Source organism: Prionailurus bengalensis, chromosome D1 (assembly GCF_016509475.1).
Source record: "Prionailurus bengalensis isolate Pbe53 chromosome D1, Fcat_Pben_1.1_paternal_pri, whole genome shotgun sequence".
Taxonomy (NCBI): Eukaryota; Metazoa; Chordata; class Mammalia; order Carnivora; family Felidae; genus Prionailurus; species Prionailurus bengalensis.
Window position 1 is genome coordinate 110,591,281 of NC_057346.1, and position 17,936 is coordinate 110,609,216.

The window sequence follows — 17,936 nt, forward strand, 5'->3', positions numbered from 1 at the left end:
TAACACTGTTAATATTTTTAGAATTTCAACTTAAAAATAAAGTGATTATAGCTATAAAAGTCAAACATTCATACTTTTCTGTTCTTAAAATTTAGAACTATGTCATTCACACATGAAGCCTTTTTTGTAACATTCTTAATTTATTCACTTTTGTTCCTAGCTTTAATGATAAAAATCCATCATTATATAACAGGAAAATAATAGACCTAAATGGAGGAGTGGAACTATGGAAGGGCTCAGAAAAGGAAAGTTTCTGGAGGACGCAGAATAATGCACCAATATTTTTTAGGGACCTAAAACATGACTGGAAAGATTGAGCTATTACCAAGGTCACTTCCTGAAAGCGGGAAAGCTTTTGATGACTTGCTATGTAAGCAATAATATGCTTATTCTGCTGGGGTATTATTTATTTATTTACTGGAGTATTTTTCCCCACAGTGTATCCTTCCATTTATTTAGGTATTTTCTAACATATCTCAGTAATGCTTTTTTATTTTTATTTTTTATTATTCTTTTTTTTTAATATTTATTTATTTTTGAGAGACAAATTGTGAGCAGAGGAGGGGCAGAGATTGAGAGGGAGACACAGAATCCAAAGGCTTCAGGCTCTGAACTGTCAGCACAGAGCCTAACACGGGGCTCAAACCCACAAACTGCGAAATCATAACCTGACCCAAAGGTGGATGCTTAACCAACTGAGCCACCTAGTCGCCCCAATAATGCTTTTTTAAAAACCAACTTTATTGAGGTATAATTGACATAAAATATACTCATTTTAAGTATACATTTCAATGAGTTTGAACAAATATACTTATTCTTGTAATCTTTCACATAAACCACATAATCTCTTATTCTCTGTGACATTCACACCTTCAGAGTTAGCGTATTATTGGTTCAAGTGCCCACCATGTGCTGAGCACTATGCTAGGTGCTAGAGGACCTGTGGAAGGTAAGGTTATTGTCATTCTCACAGTGCTTAAAGTCTCACGGGGAAGAAAGACCAGAGGATAGACATTTCTCTAAGCCACACTAATGGTAAGTGCTTCATAAGTGAATAAACATAGAGTGTGGTGGGGGGCAAGAAGAAGGACCCCTCCCTAACCTAAACTGGATGAGAATTAGGGGAAACTCTTTGGAGGAAGTGGTATCTAAGCTTGACATGAAAGAAATGAGGCAAAGGGAATGAAAACCAGAATTCCAGGCAGAAGAAGTAGTATGTGTAAAAGTAGGTGCAGTGGAAGAGGAAGGTGGGCAACCTTTAGGTGCCTCTTGGGGTGTTAGCATAAAATGGGATTTTCTGGTAAGGAGAGAGATTGTTTTCTGCTGTCATTCCAGCAGTACCTGAGAGGTAGCTGGAAAGTAACATATACAATGTGCAGATTTGTTTGGTGGTGGGAAAATCAGTTCATGTAAGGCTGTGAGCTTTTTTTGTGAAGCATATGAATAGATTAGGTCCTGGGTATTGGACTTCTTACCAGTTTGGCCCTAGTATTGATGCAGAACAGGTAGAAACTGGTGATTACCTCTTCTGGAGACTTGCTCTCACATGGATCGGGCCATTTAGTAAAAGGCCTACCCAGAGCCTAAAGATTAACCGAAGGAAAAAAGTATGAGTCCCATACCACAAGACGATACCTAATAATACCAAAAAATGAGAGGCCAGAATGAGTGACTCAGTGCTGCAGGTGAGAAATTCTGGCCAAAGAAATTCAGCTTTCTCTGAATGAAAATTGAGAAAAAAATACCCATGTGTTCTTAACCCTTCTTTTCCCCATCCAGACATAAGAGCTTATACTGTCTTGAGCAAGTACAGTTATTCATTATTCTGTTAAAGTGTTAGCAAAGGAGAGGACCATGAGATAGAAGGTGCTGACCACTACATTAAGAGAACAGAAAGTAGATTTTGTTTGAGGGAAAGGAAGGAAGTTGGAGTTCATTCAGTGTTTGAGACCCAGTGGATGCTTGGTTAAAACTATTGGCTCCCCGAGCAGAAATCTTTGAAGTGCAGCCACAAGTTAACTTCATGGTTGCTCTCAACTTGCATGTCATTGGTGATCCCTTCCAGCCTTGCTCCCACGGTTTCCTAGACACCTGCCTCATATCATTATGCACAGATTGTATGCATTTGTCCAGATCTATATTGTCAGGGAAATAAATTATTAAATACAGGTATTGTTGTAAAGCTTACTGTATACGTATGTTTTATAGCCTTAAGTTAGATTATTTGTAGTGTCAATACTATACTGGACTCATGTTTTGGCTCACATTTTATCTACCTGAGACTGTTTCTTGGAGGTCAGTGGTTGGGTAATGCACACATTTGAAGGTAGAGGACATGTTATAGTTCAGTGTAAAGTGCAGATACGTTCATATTGCTTTCACTTCTTTCAGCACATATAATTTAAAATAGATTACCAAATATAAAAGATCTGTATGCTGAAAACTATAGAAAAAGATCTGTATGCTGAAAACTATAGAAAATTTACAAAGGAAATTGAGTAAGACACAAAGAAATGGAAAAACATTCCATGCTTGTGGATTGGAAGAACAAATATTGTTAAAATGTCAATACTACCCAAAGCACTCTACATATTCAGTGCAATCCCAATCAAAATTACACCAGCATTCTTCTCAAAGCTAGAACAAACAATCCTAAAATTTGTGTGGAACCACAAAAGACCCCGGATAGCCAAAGTTATGTTGAAAAAGAAAACCAAAGCGGGAGGCATCACAATCCTGGACTTTAGCCTCTACTACAAGGCTGTAATCATCAAGACAGTATGGTACTGGCACAAGAACACATAGACCAATGGGATAGAATAGAGAACCCGGATTTGGACCCACAGACATATGGCCAACCAGTCTTTGACAAAGCAGGAAAGAGCATCCAGTGGAAAAAAGACAGTCTCTTTAGCAAATGGTGCTGGGAGAACTGGACAGCAATATGCAGAAGAATGAAACTGGACCAGTTGCTTACACCATACACAAAAATAAACTCAAAATGGATGAAAGACCTAAATGTAAGACAGGAAACCATCAAAACCCCAGAGGAGAAAACAGGCAACAACCTCTTTGACCTCAGCTGCAGCAGTTTCTTGCTTGACACGTCTCCAAAGGCAAGGGAAATAAAAGTAAAACAAACTGTTGGGACCTCATCAAGCTAAAAAGCTTCTGCACTACAAATGAAGCAATCAACAAAGTAAAAGGCAACCAATGGAATGGGAGAAGATATTTGCAAATGACATATCGGATAAAGGGTTAGTATCCAAAACCTGTAAAGAATGTACCAAACTCAACACCCAAAAAACAAGTAGTCCCGTGAAGAAATGGGCAGAAGACATGAATAGACACTTTCCCTAAGAAGACATCCAAATGGCCAACAGATGCATGAAAAGATGCTTAACATCACTCATCATTAGGGAAATGCAAATCAAAACCACATTGAGATACCACCTCACACCGGTCAGAGTGACTAACATTAACAACTCAGGAAACAACAGATGTTGGCAAGGATGTGGAGAAACAGGAACCCTCTTGCACTGTTGGTGGGAATGCAAACTGGTACAGCCGCCCTGGAAAACAGTGTGGAGATTCCTCAAAATATTAAGAATAGAACTACCCTACGACCCAACAATAGCGCTACTTGGGATTTATCCAAAAGATACAGGAGTCCTGATTCATAGGGGCACATGTGTACCCCAATGTTTATAGAAGTGCTTTCAACAATAGCCAAATTATGGAAAGAGCCCAAATGTACATCAACTGATGAATGGATAAAGAAAATGTGGTTTATACGTACAATGGAATACTATTTGGCAATGAGAAAGAATGAAATCCTGCCATTTGCAACAACGTGGATGGAACTGGAGGGTATTATGCTAAGTGAAATAAGCCAGTCAAAGAAAGACAAATATCATATGTTTTCACTCATATGTGGAACTTGAGAAACTTAACAGAAGACCTTGGAGGAAGGGAAGGGGAAGAAATAGTTTTAAACAGAGAGGGAGGCAAACCATAAAAGACTCTTAAATACAGAGAACAAACCGTGGGTTGTTAGGGGGTGTGGGAGGGGGGAAATGGGTGATGAATATTGAAGAGGGCACTTGTTGGTATGAGCACTGGGCGTTGTATGTAAGTGATGAATCACAGGATTCTACCCCCGAAACCAAGAGCACACTGTATATACACTATGTGTTAGCTAACTTGACAATAAATTATATATGTTTTAAAAAATACAGAATTATACATTTAGCCACATGTATTTTTAATGACCAAGTATTATGTTCATGTAGTTAGTGATAATAAAAACCAAGTGATGAAAGATGGAAAATAAAGGTGAAATGAAAATGAAATAAAAAATAGATTACTAAATTCTGCTAACATTATCTCAAGAAATTTTAACATGTATTTACATGTAATCCTCACAATATCCCTTGGAGTTAATTATCCTCATTTTAGAAATGAGTTCCAGGGACTTGCATGTGATCTTGAGAAAACATGACAGACCTGGAACTTCTGATTCCTAACCTAGTAGATTCTACATTGTTCATGTAGGGCTACAAATCCCTATTGGATTTGTTTCTTTTTCTCCTCCTCCTCCTCCTCCTCCTCCTCCTCCTCCTCCTCCTCCTTTTAAAACTTTGGATGTCTTAGCTGCTCTAACAGTTCACTGTGTTACATCTCTGGTAAGTTTAGAAGTACCATCCAGACAGCACCTTTGATTGAATTAGAAAAATACAGTTGATTATACCAGTATTGACACAGAGGGGATACTACTGTGTTATTTAATGACTTCATTTTCATTAGTGCTATCTTTGTGGTGTTGACAGGTCCATTAGCCTTTATTCTCATTGAAAAATTATTTCTAGAAGGTTTGCCTGTCGACCCTAAGATTCACCAACAGATTGTTTTATTTTGTTTATAATTATAGTCTTTCAGTGTATATTTTGAGAAATTCTGTTTTTCTGGACTTTAAAGTTCTCTTTAATCCCAGTCCTTCCATTGAATCCTAAATGTTTCCTTCTCCTTTTTAAAGGTGGATTTCATTGACTGGGTAGACAACATGTGGCCGAGGCATTTGAAGGAAAGTCAGACTGAATCAACAAATGCCATCTTGGAGATGCAGTACCCCAAAGTGCAGAAGTAAGTGGCTTTCCCTGCATTTCCTCAGGTGCATCACCGGGAAACCAGAGTGATTGCAAGGAATGGTTCCTCCCTTTGGAGCCTTGGTCTGTGTCCTAAATGATCAAAAAGATGAATTCTTTAAACAGATTTTACAGTTTCAGAGGGAAGAGTATATATAACGGTGTCATAACCCACAATTACATAGTTTAAAGAAAATGTGTCGTTCTGGTAACATGATGATGCAGTTGTGCTCCTCTTACTGACTGCGAATTGATTCATGTGGAAGGTGGGGTGCACAAGGAGAGAGTGTGGTATTGTGGTGGGGCATGCTCTCTTTTTCTCATCGGTGCACTAATGGCTGCTGTTTCTTTTGGGTCAGGTACTGTCTGATGAGTGTTCGAGGCTGCTATACTGACTTCCATGTGGACTTTGGTGGTACCTCTGTTTGGTATCACATCCATCAAGGGGGAAAGGTACGGTCATAGTTGGGATGGGGGTTGGAATCTGAAGCTGGTTATATGTCTCTGCTTCAGTTCATGCATGCCTAATATACCTAGAAATGAATCTGCTAGGAAATTGTCCCCTATTCTAGAGAGAAACGTTGATTACGTTGACCCTTTTGGCTTGACTTCAGTAGGAATTCGTATTCTTCTAGTCTGCTGTCATAATACCAATATTGGCATAGTACTTAGTAAACCTCAGCAGCCTTATTTTTAGATTCCCAAGGCAGAATTCTCCACATGAAGACAAGAAAGTGGTTTTAGGAAGACAAGACAATTTCTCTACGTGGAAGTGTAATAAAGTAGTAGATGGCAACACAAATTCTGTATAGATTCAGGATGAAATCAGCAAATTAGAATCCAAACCACCTTTCCCTATTTTGAAGGCATTGATCTGAAATGTGGCCAGAGGAAGCCTTTAAGTCCTCCCTAAGGATGTGAATAGATTTTGAAAGATTATTCTCATTCGTAAAAAACTGTATTCCAGCTTGTCAGATTGTTTCTGAATGCTGTGTGAGAATGGAAATCTGGGATTAATGTTGGAGGTTTGTAGTATTACGCTCTTATTATTAGTTACCCTTTTTTCCCTTGCTAGAAGTAGATGCGTTTGTGAGAGAAGTAGAACTGGAATGAAAACACATAATGCTTTTAAAATGTGAGGTCCTAATTTAGAACAACTATACCTCCAAATCCAAAGTCATTTTGTTTGCTTTGGATCCATTTCAATGGTATCTCAAGTTTTGTCCTTTTGGTCTTGGTTACTACCCTAGAACAAAGTAAGCTAGGCCTGTCTCTAGAAGATATTGTACCCACTGTATTTCTTAGGACTGTAGAGGCCAGACAGCCAGGGGCAAGTAAGGGACCTCTTAGGTAACAAACTGAATGTCCCTCTTCTCCCTGAGTCCTGGATGGGTTCTGGGTTCTACAGTCAAACTCCAAGGACGCCCTAAAGCCATTTCATCAAGTGAAGGACAGAAAATATCTGCTTCCTTGGGGCCTCTAGAATTTCCCAAGTGGTCAGGTTCTGTAGGCTAGGAGGACTGCTTGCTGCTCTTCTGCCCGTTGGCCTTAACTGTGTACCTGTTTATCAGTTGAGGGAGACGACTGGGTCATGTCAATGGCTGTTAACAGACTGAAGTTTTTTAACTCACAGGTCTTCTGGCTCATCCCCCCTACAGCCCACAACCTGGAGCTGTACGAGAATTGGCTGCTGTCAGGGAAACAGGGAGACATCTTTCTGGGTGACCGGGTATCAGATTGTCAGCGCATTGAGCTCAAGCAGGGCTATACCTTCGTCATTCCCTCAGGTAAGCAAGATGGGAAAAAATTAGTTGTTTACTCTAGCCACTAGAATTAATGGATTACCACCAAGAGTGGTTGTGATGCTGGGGTGGACAGAAAACAATAGTGTCCTTTCCTGTCATTATGGATTAGATGGTAAGAATGTGGATTTTTGAAAAAGGCACTGATTTTCCACTAAAACCAGAATTGTCAGTGGTGGCTTCTCACAGAAGGTCTACATTTGGACTGCACATTAGGTCTAGGTAATCAGAATCTCTAAGGATAAGACCTGGTCAGCAGGCAGTATCTAACGTCTGGGTGAAAGAGACCTACTTTCTAAGGGATGTCTATGAAGGCTGGAGTGTAGTAGCATCAGTGATAATTTTTAGGAGGTCACTAGTTACAAAATAAGTATTTACAGCACAGATTTTGAAGTCACAGACCTGTATTAGAATTCTGACACTTGTAAAAAAAAAAAAAAAAGAAGAAGAAGAAGAAGAAGAAGAATTCTGACACTTGTTTACCTGCTAATACCTTTTTGGTCAAATATTTAAACCTCTGTCACATTTTGTTTTGAGGAGTAAATGGAAATACATGTCAGCTCTTGTACTGCACCTTCACAGTAGGTGCTCCTGTAAATAGAAGCAGCATTTGTTAAGCTTACTGTATGCTAAACACTTTACGTGCATTTTCTGATTTAATACTTACTAGTAACCATATAAAGTTTAATTTTTATAGAGGATATTGAGGCTGCAAGAGATTAAATAACTTGACCAACCACTAAGTAACAATCAGAGTAAAAAGTAGGATCTAGGAGTATTATACTAGTTCTCTGAGAGAGCCATGTTGTAATGTGTGCTTACAGTCACTACCCTCCATTCCCTTTCTTCTAGGCTGGATTCATGCTGTGTATACTCCTACAGACACATTAGTCTTTGGAGGCAATTTTTTGCATAGTTTCAATATCCCCATGCAATTAAAAATATACAACATTGAAGATCGGACACGGGTAAGTAATTGTATTATGTAACAGTTGGATGTGAAGAGATTAACTCCATTTAAGCCAGATGTTAGATTCACTGGTAGTTTATCTCAAAATTTCAAAATTTTTCTTTGAGTTAAAGTGCAGTGTTAACATTTCAGGGACACTGAGAAAAAAGTTTTAACAAGATCTACCTGCTTATTTTGGGGAACTCTAATTCTTTGAGGTTCTTGATATCTTGGATTTTTATAAGGCTAGAGATAGACATTTGGTAATCTTTTGAGCCATGTTTTTAATAGGTATGCTCGTAGAATAACCCAGTGTAATGGGATTCATCAAGTCAAGAGTCACAACTTTGAGTGCATGTATGTATCTTTATTCTGATTACTGTCTAACATGTGAAATGTACTTTTCTTTTTTAATGTTTATTTATTTTGAGAGAGAATAAGGGAGGGGCAGAGAGAGAATCTCAAGCAGGCTCTGCCCTGTTAGTACAGAGCCCGACTCCAGGCTCAATTTCAAGAATTGTGAGATCATGACATGAGCCGAAATCAAAAGTTGGACACTTAACCGACTGAGCCACCCAGGTGCCTCTGTACTTAATAAATAAATGTGCATACAGCTTTTCTCAGCTGGGGTTCCATGAGAGAATTAAGTCTTTTAGAAAATGATATGTGTGTTTTATTCTCTTGGTTTTATTTCCCTAGGATGTTACATAGCTGATACCATTCTAGATATATAGGAGAAAAAGTTCATTACATGTAGTGGGTACCCTAGCAAGAGTTGGCAAACTTTTTCTGAAAAGGATCAGAGAGTGAAATACTTAAACGAATGAGCATGGCTCAAATAAAATAGAATTTTATTTATGGACACTGAAATTTGAATTTCATATAGTTTTCCCATATCCCCAAATGCTCTAATTTTAGGGTTTTTTTTCAGCCATTTAAAAATGTAAAAACATTCTTAGCTCACAGAAAAACAGGCAGCAGACCAAATCCACTAGCTGCTGTTTGTTGGCCAACCCATGTCTTGGGGAAACAGGGCTTAATTCTTTAGCAGAACCCAAGTTGGTGAGGGCTGAATTATATATGATGAAAGTATAGATGTTGTAGACATTAAACAGCAGTTAGAGTATAGAGCCTTTAGAAGGCATGATGTTCTCACCTTGTTCTCAAGTAGTTCAACATAATAGTAATAACAACAACAACAACCATGTTGGGGCACCTGGGTAACTCAGTTGGTTAAGCGTCTGACTCTTAATATGGGCTCAGGTCATGATCTCAGAGTGAAATCAAGCCCCCTCCTCAGGCTCTGCGCTGAGCATGGCGCTTGCTTGGGATTCTTTCTGTCCTCTCTCTGCTCCTCCCCTGCTCGTGCATGCTCTCTCTCTCAAAATAAATAAATTAAGTTTAATAATAATAATTACAGCCACGTATGTGAATAGAGATTAGCAAATGTGGGGAAATGTTAATAGCTGGTGAATCTTGAAGAATGCTGTAAGCATTCTTAAACTTTTTGGCAGATTAAAAAAATAATAAGATAAAACAGAGGGGGAGGCAAACCATAAGAGATTCTCAAGTACAGAGAACAAACTGAGTGTTGCTGGAGGGGTGGTGGGTGGGGGGAGGTGGGTTAAATGGGTGACGGACATTAAAGAAGGCACTTTTCTGAGCACTGGGTGTCCTATGTAAGAGATGAATCACTGGGCTCTACTCCTAAAGCCAAAACTATAGTGTATGTTAACTAACTTGAATATTAAAAAAAGAAAAGGAAAGAAAGAAAGAAAGGAAGAAAGAAAGAAAGAAAGAGAGAGAGAGAACTTTTTTAGCAGGTTTGAACGTTTGCAAAGTTAAATTTAAAAAAATCACAATTTGGGATGCCTAGGTGGCTCAGTCGGCTAAGCATCCGTTGATTTTGGCTGAGGTCATGACCTCACAGTAGTGAGACTGAGCCCCACATTGGGCTCTGAGCTAAGTGTGGAGCCTGCTTAAGATTCCGTCTCTCCTTCTTTCTCTGTCCCTCCTCTGCTTGCTCTCTCCCTAAAAATAAATAAATAATCACAATTAGTGAAGACGTTACAATTTTTAGAAGGAATAGTCATTGACCTGTTTACTGTGAACATGACCAGTTAGCTATTTTGGTGCCTATTTTGAAATATTTATTTTGGTTAGGAGCTATTACACACAACAGTGGTATTGTTCGTGTTCTAGGGATTGCCCTACTTGAATTAAGAAGATACAGTGCTTTTAAAATAAATTTTATAAAAGTAAATTTCTGCTTATTAAGAGTAATGAGGGGTTCCTGGGTGGCTCAGTCAGTTGAGCATCCAACTTCAGCTCAGGTCATGATCTCACAGATCATGGGTTTGAGCCCCATGTCGGGCTGTCAGCATAGAGCCTGGAGCCTGCCTCGGATTCTGGGTCTCCCTCTCTCTCTGACCCTCCCTGCTCTCACTCAGTCTGTTTCTCTCTCTCTGAAAATAAACAAACATTTTTTTAAAAAAAGTAAACTACAAAAAATAATTAGTAAGTTTGAAATTATAATCATAGTAAAAATAGTTAAAGTTAAAATGTTTCAAAATTATGTAATTTCACAGAATACTCTTATTTAACTCCAAATTATTCTGAGGTAATACCACTTATCTACTGTAAGAATCTGAAAATTAGTTTTTAGAAAGTACTCCCCTTTTTTGGCTAAAAATTACTGTATTATACCCATGATTTAATTGCTTAGTTGCTCAGTTTGAGGGAAGAAAGGGAGAATATGTATATATTCAGTGGCATAGGTGAAATGAGGTACCTTACCTTCACATGGAGTTTCTTACAGACTGTTAAACTTGTAATAACTGATCTTGATTTACCTATCTAATTTTCTAAGACTTTGTTTTTTGTTTATGAAAAAAATGTCAAATTTCAGTCTAACCACCATATTATTCCATTTTTCCTAAGTATAGCTTAATTCTTTCATTCTCAATAAGGAACTCCTCTGTGTTTCTATAAAATTTCATTGAGTCCCTGCATATGTATGTACAAAGCAATTATTTTTTTTATTGCTTTCTACGCCAACCTTTTATGTGCCAATACCAGCTGGTATCTGGTTAATATATTACCTTACAAAAATGCAGTGTGTTGTAAATTTAAGACAATGTTTTTGGTTTCTTTTGCCATGCCAGTGTGGAAATACCATACTATTTACACGAGTGCTGAGGGGCACCTGGGTGGCTCAGTTGGTTAAGCATCCAACTTTGGCTTAGGTCATGATCTCATGGTTTGTGAGTTCAAGCCCCACATTGGTTTCTCTGGTGTCAGCACAGAGCCTGCTTCAGATTCTCTGTCCCCACTGTCTATCTGCTCCTCCCCCGCTCATTCTCTCTCTCTCTCCCTCCCTCCCTCCCTCCCTCCTTCTCTCCCTCTCTCCCCTCTCTAAATAAATAAACTTTAAATAAACTTGAATGCTGATAATTATTCCACTGGTAGCACTGAAAAGCTCAATTCTGTAAGGTGGATTTTTTAAAAACTCTCTCCCTGCCCCACAAAAAATTTTAGCCCAGTCTTAGAAACTGATATACTCTGTAGTATCTGGCAACATAGATAAAATATGAGGCAAGTTGGGTATGTGATATCTTGGCTGTTATTAATGCAGTCTGATGAGTTCCAAGTAAAAAATCAAAAGTTTAATGATCTACTATATATTATCTTTTTTTTTTTTTTTTTTTTTTACTGTCAGTATTAGCTTTCAACAGAGTCCCAGAGGGCTGTAGAATTTTGGGTTGTCCTGAACTTTTAATAAAGACCCTTCCAGAAAAGTGTTAATACCTGTAAAAGGTGAGCAGAGAGGCCCGTGTATTATATTTAACTTGGGGGCATCTAGTGCCTGTTAATTCTTGTGGTCCCCCTCCCACACCTTACCAAAAGTAAATTAGTTTGACCTTCTTTTAAGCTCTTATTTATTTTTCAGTAGGCTTTAGGCCCAATGTGGGGCCTGAGCTCACGACCCTGAGATCAAGAGTTGTGTGCTCTACTGACTGAGCGAGCCAGGCACCCCCAATTTGACTTTTAAATAAAGGAGGAAAACCTCTTCTAGTTGTTAAAACTGTAGTTGCTTAAGAGACCTCGATTCAGGGGCACCTGAGTGGCTCAGTTGGTTAAGCATTCGACTCTTGATCTCAGCTCAGGTCTTGATCTCAGGGTTGTGAGTTCAGGCCCTCCATGTTGGGCTCTGCGTGGGGCGTGAAGCCTACTTAGAGAGAGAGAGAGAGAGAGAGATTCAGAGCCTGGCTCCTCTGAATTGGAAACCTAATGAAAGGTACATACCTCTCCTGCCTTGCAATGAGGAAAGTAATCTCCTCATTCCACAGTCCTGCTCCATGACCTAATGAAGGATTTTAAAAGTGGCCTGGCATCCAGATTTCCTTGATTCAGGAATACTGCCTGACGCGGAGCTTTGAAAAGGAGATGAGAACGTACTCAGGAGTTGAATATTCAAAACAATCTTAGAAGTATCATATGGCTTATCCTTTTGAAAGATGTCCTCTCTAAAAGATGATGGCAAAATATATATAGGTTAGTCCCCATTGTTGATCTTCCTTACTGGTTAATCCATGCTGATTTGCCTTTTCTTTGACTATGCTAGATCTAAAGGGCAGTTCTTTTTATTATTATTCAGCTGGAATAATTTCATGCTACTTCTGGAGGACATGAAAAAAAAAAAAACTAAAGACAATGGCTGATTAGGCCATGTGGAACAGTAATCTAATTTGTGGACTTGCCCTTTTGGCAGACTACAAAGTACTGTACAGACAAGCTGAGAGTTGATGGTGGGAAAAATACTGTCTTGTGTCTTAGACTAGACAAAGCTTGAGAATGAGTCTCTAATTATACTTTTCTAACTTCAACTCATGTCCTGTTTTCCATTAGATTCTTTGTTTCCTGGTCTTCTGATTGAGGTTAAAACTGTAGTGAAGGCAAGACTGCTTGGCACGCCTTTATGTCCTAAGAACCCTGAAACCATTTTCTCAAGTATATTGTGTCTTACTCTAACACTTTACTCCCTGTCCCACAACTTTTTTTTTTTTTTATTAAGAGAGTGAGTGTGAGAGCCAGGGAGAAGGGGCATTGGAGAGAGAGAAAGGGAGGGGGAGAGAGAGAGAGAGAGAGAGAGAGAGAGAGAGAGAGAGAGAGAATGAATCTCAAGCAGGCTCCACGCCCAATGCAGAGCCGGACATGAGGCTTGATCTCACAAGCCTGGGAACATAACCTCAGCCAAAACCAAGAATTGGCTGCTCAACCCAGGCGCCCCCACAACTTCTTTTGATGCTTTCCCAAGACACCTTCTTGGTGGTTCTGAGATACCTTTTAATTTCTAGTGATTGTTTCCCAAGACCAACATTTTTCAGGTTGTCAGATCCACTTAGATTCTTGTTCCAATTGCCACCCTACGTTTCAGGTTGACGAGAGAGCATTTTTCCTGGGTTAATCTTTGCAGTGATTCAGTTTGTCTTACTCTCTTTCCTTGAAAATTGTTATCAGCTTGGTTTTTCTCATTGTTTTGTTCCCATGCAGGTTCCAAATAAGTTCCGCTATCCATTCTACTATGAGATGTGTTGGTACGTGTTGGAGCGCTATGTATACTGCATAACCAACCGCTCCCACCTAACTAAGGAATTTCAAAAAGAGTCCCTCAGTATGGGTAAGTGTTCTGCCTACGTGAACTTACCTGCTTGGGTCTACAAAATTCATTCGTTGAAGATGAATGTTGTTTACAGCTGATCTCTTACCCAGATGTGAATTATTAGGCAAAATGAAATATCTGGATCTCCTCTTTGTCTGAGTTGTTAGTACCTTAGCTCCTTAAGAAAGATGATCACTTTTCTGCTGTGTTTTATTGTATAAAGAGTGGTCTTTGGCAAAGTAAAAACTAAGAACACGCCATCATACTAACTCTTACTGTATTCCAGGCACTTTACTAAGCAGTGTATATACATTAAATTCTAATCATTACTGATGAGGGTAGGTATTATTATCTCATTTTACAGATGGTGGCATTTAAGTTTCAAGGAGATTAAAAAACTTGATCTGTGATCTTATAGTTAATAAGTGGGAAATAATAATAACAGTTAATAAGTGGGGAAGGTACAGTTTGAATCAGATTGGTAAGACTCTACAATCTATATCCTTAACTTCTATGCTTTAATGTTTCCCCAACTTCTATCAAGAGAAATATTTTATTGGATGGCAAGATACTTTGTTTTTCTCCTGACTCTCACTGAGATTGGCAGCTTCAAAACTGAGAACAGTGGATGTGATTAGACAAGAGTACTTTCGTTTATTTACTTTGAGAGAGAGGGAGAGAGAAAATCCCAAGCAGGGTTTTTGCTGTCAGCATGGAGCCTGACATGGGGCTTGATCCCAGGAACCATGAGATCATAGCCTGAGCCGAAATCAAGAGCCAGACACTTAACCATCTGAACCACCCAGATGCCCCAGGATACTTTCAGTTGTACATTTTTAGGCTGTTCTATACCCTAAGGTGCAGAGGAGCCAACACTGTAATATCTTGTGGTCATATGTTTCATGGAATCTTCAATCTAAACCAGATATTTTGGGGGCGCCTGGGTGGCTCAGTCAGTTGAGTGTCCAACTTCAGCTCAGGTCATGATCTCGCAGTTTGTGAGTTCGAGCCCCACATCAGGCTCTGTGCTGATGAGCCTGGAGCCTGCTTCGGATTCTGTCTCCCTCTCTGTACCCCCACTCGTGTGCACACTCTCTCTCTCTCTCTCTCTCAAAAATAAATAAACATTAAGAAAAAAAAAAAACTAAACCAGATATATTTTTTCTTTGAGGGTTGTTTATATTCTTGTTTGAAAATAAAAAATGGTCGAGTACATGAAAGCAGGATACAGAATTGTGTATGTAGCATAATCCCAGTGCAACTATAGTCGTGCACATATGTGTCAAAAAAGATGGAAAGAAAATACACATCAGTTGTTGAGTTATCTAAGGGCAGAGGGATAAGGGATGACTTCTTTGCACCATCCTATATTTTCTAAGTTATGATTATTTTTATTATTTTAATGTTTGTTTATTTTTGAGAGAGAGAGCATATGCACAAGAGAATCTGAAGCAGGCTGCAGGCTCTGAGCTCTCAGTGCAGAGCCCGATGCGGGGCTCGAACCCATGATCCGTGAAATCGTGACCTGAGCTGAAGTCAGACCTTAACTGACTGAGCCACCCAGGCGCCCCTGTTTTCTAAATTATTACTAGTAAACATACATTACTTTTTTTCCCTTTGGATTGGCTAATTAATTTTTATAGGGTATTTCTAATGTTTATTTTTGAGAGAGAATGTGCACAGGTGCATGCGCACATGAGTGGGGAAGGGGCGGGGGGTGGGGGGCAGAGGATCCAAAGCAGGCTCCCTGCTCACAGCAGAGAGCCCAATATGGGGCTTAAACTCACAAACCATGAGATCATGACCCGAGCCAAAGTCAGACACTTAACCAACTGAGCCACCCAAGTGCCCCACCCATATAGTTTTCTTAAAAAAAGGTGGGGGGGGGGGGGTGGCGCCTGGGTGGCTCAATGGGTTAAGCGTCCGACTTCAGCTCAGGTCATGATCTCGCGGTCTGTGAGTTCGAGCCCCACATTGGGCTCTGTGCTGACAGAGCTTGGAGCCTGTTTCAGATTCTGTGTCTCCCTCTTTCTCTCTCCTCCACCGCTCATGCTCTGTCTCTCTCTCCTCAAAAATAAACGTTAAAAAAAAATTTTTTTTAAGTTATTTATTTTTGAGAGAGAGCATGTGCGAGTTGGGGAGAGGTGGAGAGAGAGAAAATCCCAAGCAGGCTCCGCACTGCCAGCACAGAGGCTAAGGCGGGGCTCAAACCCATGAACCACAGGACCATGACCTGAGCAGAAGTTAGATGCTCAACTGACTGAGCCACCTGGGTGCCCCCCCTTTTTTAACTTTTTATTCAAATTCCAGTTACTTAACATGCATGGACGATATAGTGATTCAACTCTTCCATATAGCACCCGGTGCTCATCTCAAAAAGCACACTGCTTAATCCCCATCACCTTTTTTAACTCATCCCCTCACCCACCTCCCCTTTGGTAGTTAGGGTCTGTTTCTTGTATTACTTTCATAACAAAGAACCAATTCACATTTAACAATATTTCTTTCACTAAAACTTTTGACTGTCAAAAATCTTCCCTTTAAAAAATACTCAGCGTGTTGGGTGCCCAGGTGGCTCAGTCGGTTAAGCATCCGACTTCAGCTCAGGTCATGATCTCATGGTTTGTGAGTTTGAGCCCTGCATCGGACTCTGTGCTGACAGCTCAGAGTCTGGAGCCTGCTTCGGATTCTGTGTCTCCCTCTCTCTCTACCCCTTGCCCTCCCCCCCCAAAGTAAATAAACATTAAAAAATTAAAAAGAAATACTCACTTTGTTAGCCATATTGACAGGATTCAATTCCAAAGTTTAATTTTATGGCAAAAGTTTCAATAAAACTGCTTTTTAGGGGCACCTGGGTGACTCAATCAGCTAAGCCTCCAACTCTTGATTTCATCTCAGGTCATGATCTCACAGATTTGTGAGTTCGAGCCCAGCATTGGGCTCGGCACTGACAGTTGAGAACCTGTTTGGGATTCTGTCTCTCTCTCCCTCTCCCTCTCTCTCTCTCTCTCTCTCTCTCTCTCTCTCTCTGCCCTTACTTACCCCACTCACATGAGCATGTGTGCGCACTCTCTCTCTCTCTCTCAAAATAAACTTGATTAAAAAAAACTGTAAGTATATGCTTCATAATATCTGCCTTTTTGAAGAAAAGTTAATGAAATCATAATCCCAAATTTCAGTTTGGACTTGAAACTAATTTACAGCCATTTTCAGCTGACTTTTTATAACCTCAGGGCCCCTTCCATGCTACCTGTTCCTCTTGTTGATCACACAGTCAAGTGGCATGTTCTTACTATATTTTTTTTCTTGCTGGCAGATTTGGAGTTAAATGGGTTGGAATCTGGAAATGGGGATGAGGAAGCAGTGGATCGAGAACCAAGGCGCCTGAGCAGTAGGCGCTCTGTCCTCACTAGCCCCGTAGCCAATGGGGTCAACCTGGACTATGACGGACTGGGCAAAACCTGCCGAAGTCTTCCAAGTCTGAAGAAAAGTTTGTCGGGGGACTCATCCTCTGACTCTAGCCGGGGCTCCCACAATGGCCAAGTGTGGGATCCCCAGTGTAGCCCCCGAAAGGACAGGCAGGTGCATCTGACCCATTTTGAGCTTGAAGGCCTTCGCTGTCTTGTAGATAAGTTGGAGTCTCTGCCACTGCACAAGAAATGCGTCCCCACAGGGATAGAAGATGAAGATGCTCTTATTGCCGACGTAAAGGTAAGGTCGGTTATGTCGCATGACAGCCCCTGGTCTGGCTGGGGGCAGGCAGTCGCTCAGTTCTGAGAGAGAAAGTACAGGAATTCTGGATAATCTGCGGCTCATTCAGAAAGACATTCATGTGTACCTGTGTGTGCTGCATGGTACTTCAGTTCTCAGGGCGAGGCTAAGTCCCTGTTGTGAAAACACTGACTTCTGTATGTTCAGTTAGGACTTAAATTTAGTCTTAAAAACAGAGATTTCAGACTGATTGTAAAAATAAAGAAGAGCCTAATCTAAGAAAGTATTTGTATTAGGAAATATTACTTAATCAAGTTACCCTCAGATAAAGAGGCCTGTTTCAGAACAAAAGTGGCCAATAGCAATCTCCAGCAGCCTCCGCCCAAGCAGACGAGAGAGAAGCTTTGCTGTGCTGGGTGGTGCTGATAGGCTTTGCATATTTAGTTTCATACTTACCTACTATTAAGACCAAAAAAAAAAAACAAAAACAAAAACAAAAAACAAAACATTGGGGCAGCTTCTGAGAAAGTGTCATTGTAAACATAATCTGTCCTGGGGCACCTGGCTGGCTCAGTCTCTGGAGTGTGCAACTCTTGATCTCGGAGTTGTGAGTTTGAGCCCCATGTTGGGTGTAGAGATTTAAAAAAAACCAGAAGACATAATCTATC

At 40.0% G+C, this 17,936-nt stretch overlaps 1 protein-coding gene across 3 annotated transcripts in view; it reads left to right on the forward strand.

Moving 5' to 3' along the window:
* KDM2A (lysine demethylase 2A) overlaps positions 1 to 17,936 on the forward strand; it is a 114,480-nt gene that overhangs the window by 73,131 nt on the left and 23,413 nt on the right. For all 3 annotated transcript variants that reach the window (XM_043581756.1, XM_043581757.1, XM_043581755.1), the window contains 6 exons: positions 5,036 to 5,142; positions 5,504 to 5,597; positions 6,778 to 6,931; positions 7,799 to 7,914; positions 13,449 to 13,575; positions 16,874 to 17,268. In XM_043581756.1, coding sequence (XP_043437691.1) covers positions 5,036 to 5,142; positions 5,504 to 5,597; positions 6,778 to 6,931; positions 7,799 to 7,914; positions 13,449 to 13,575; positions 16,874 to 17,268 — 993 coding nt within the window. The remainder of the gene's footprint in view (positions 1 to 5,035; positions 5,143 to 5,503; positions 5,598 to 6,777; positions 6,932 to 7,798; positions 7,915 to 13,448; positions 13,576 to 16,873; positions 17,269 to 17,936) is intronic.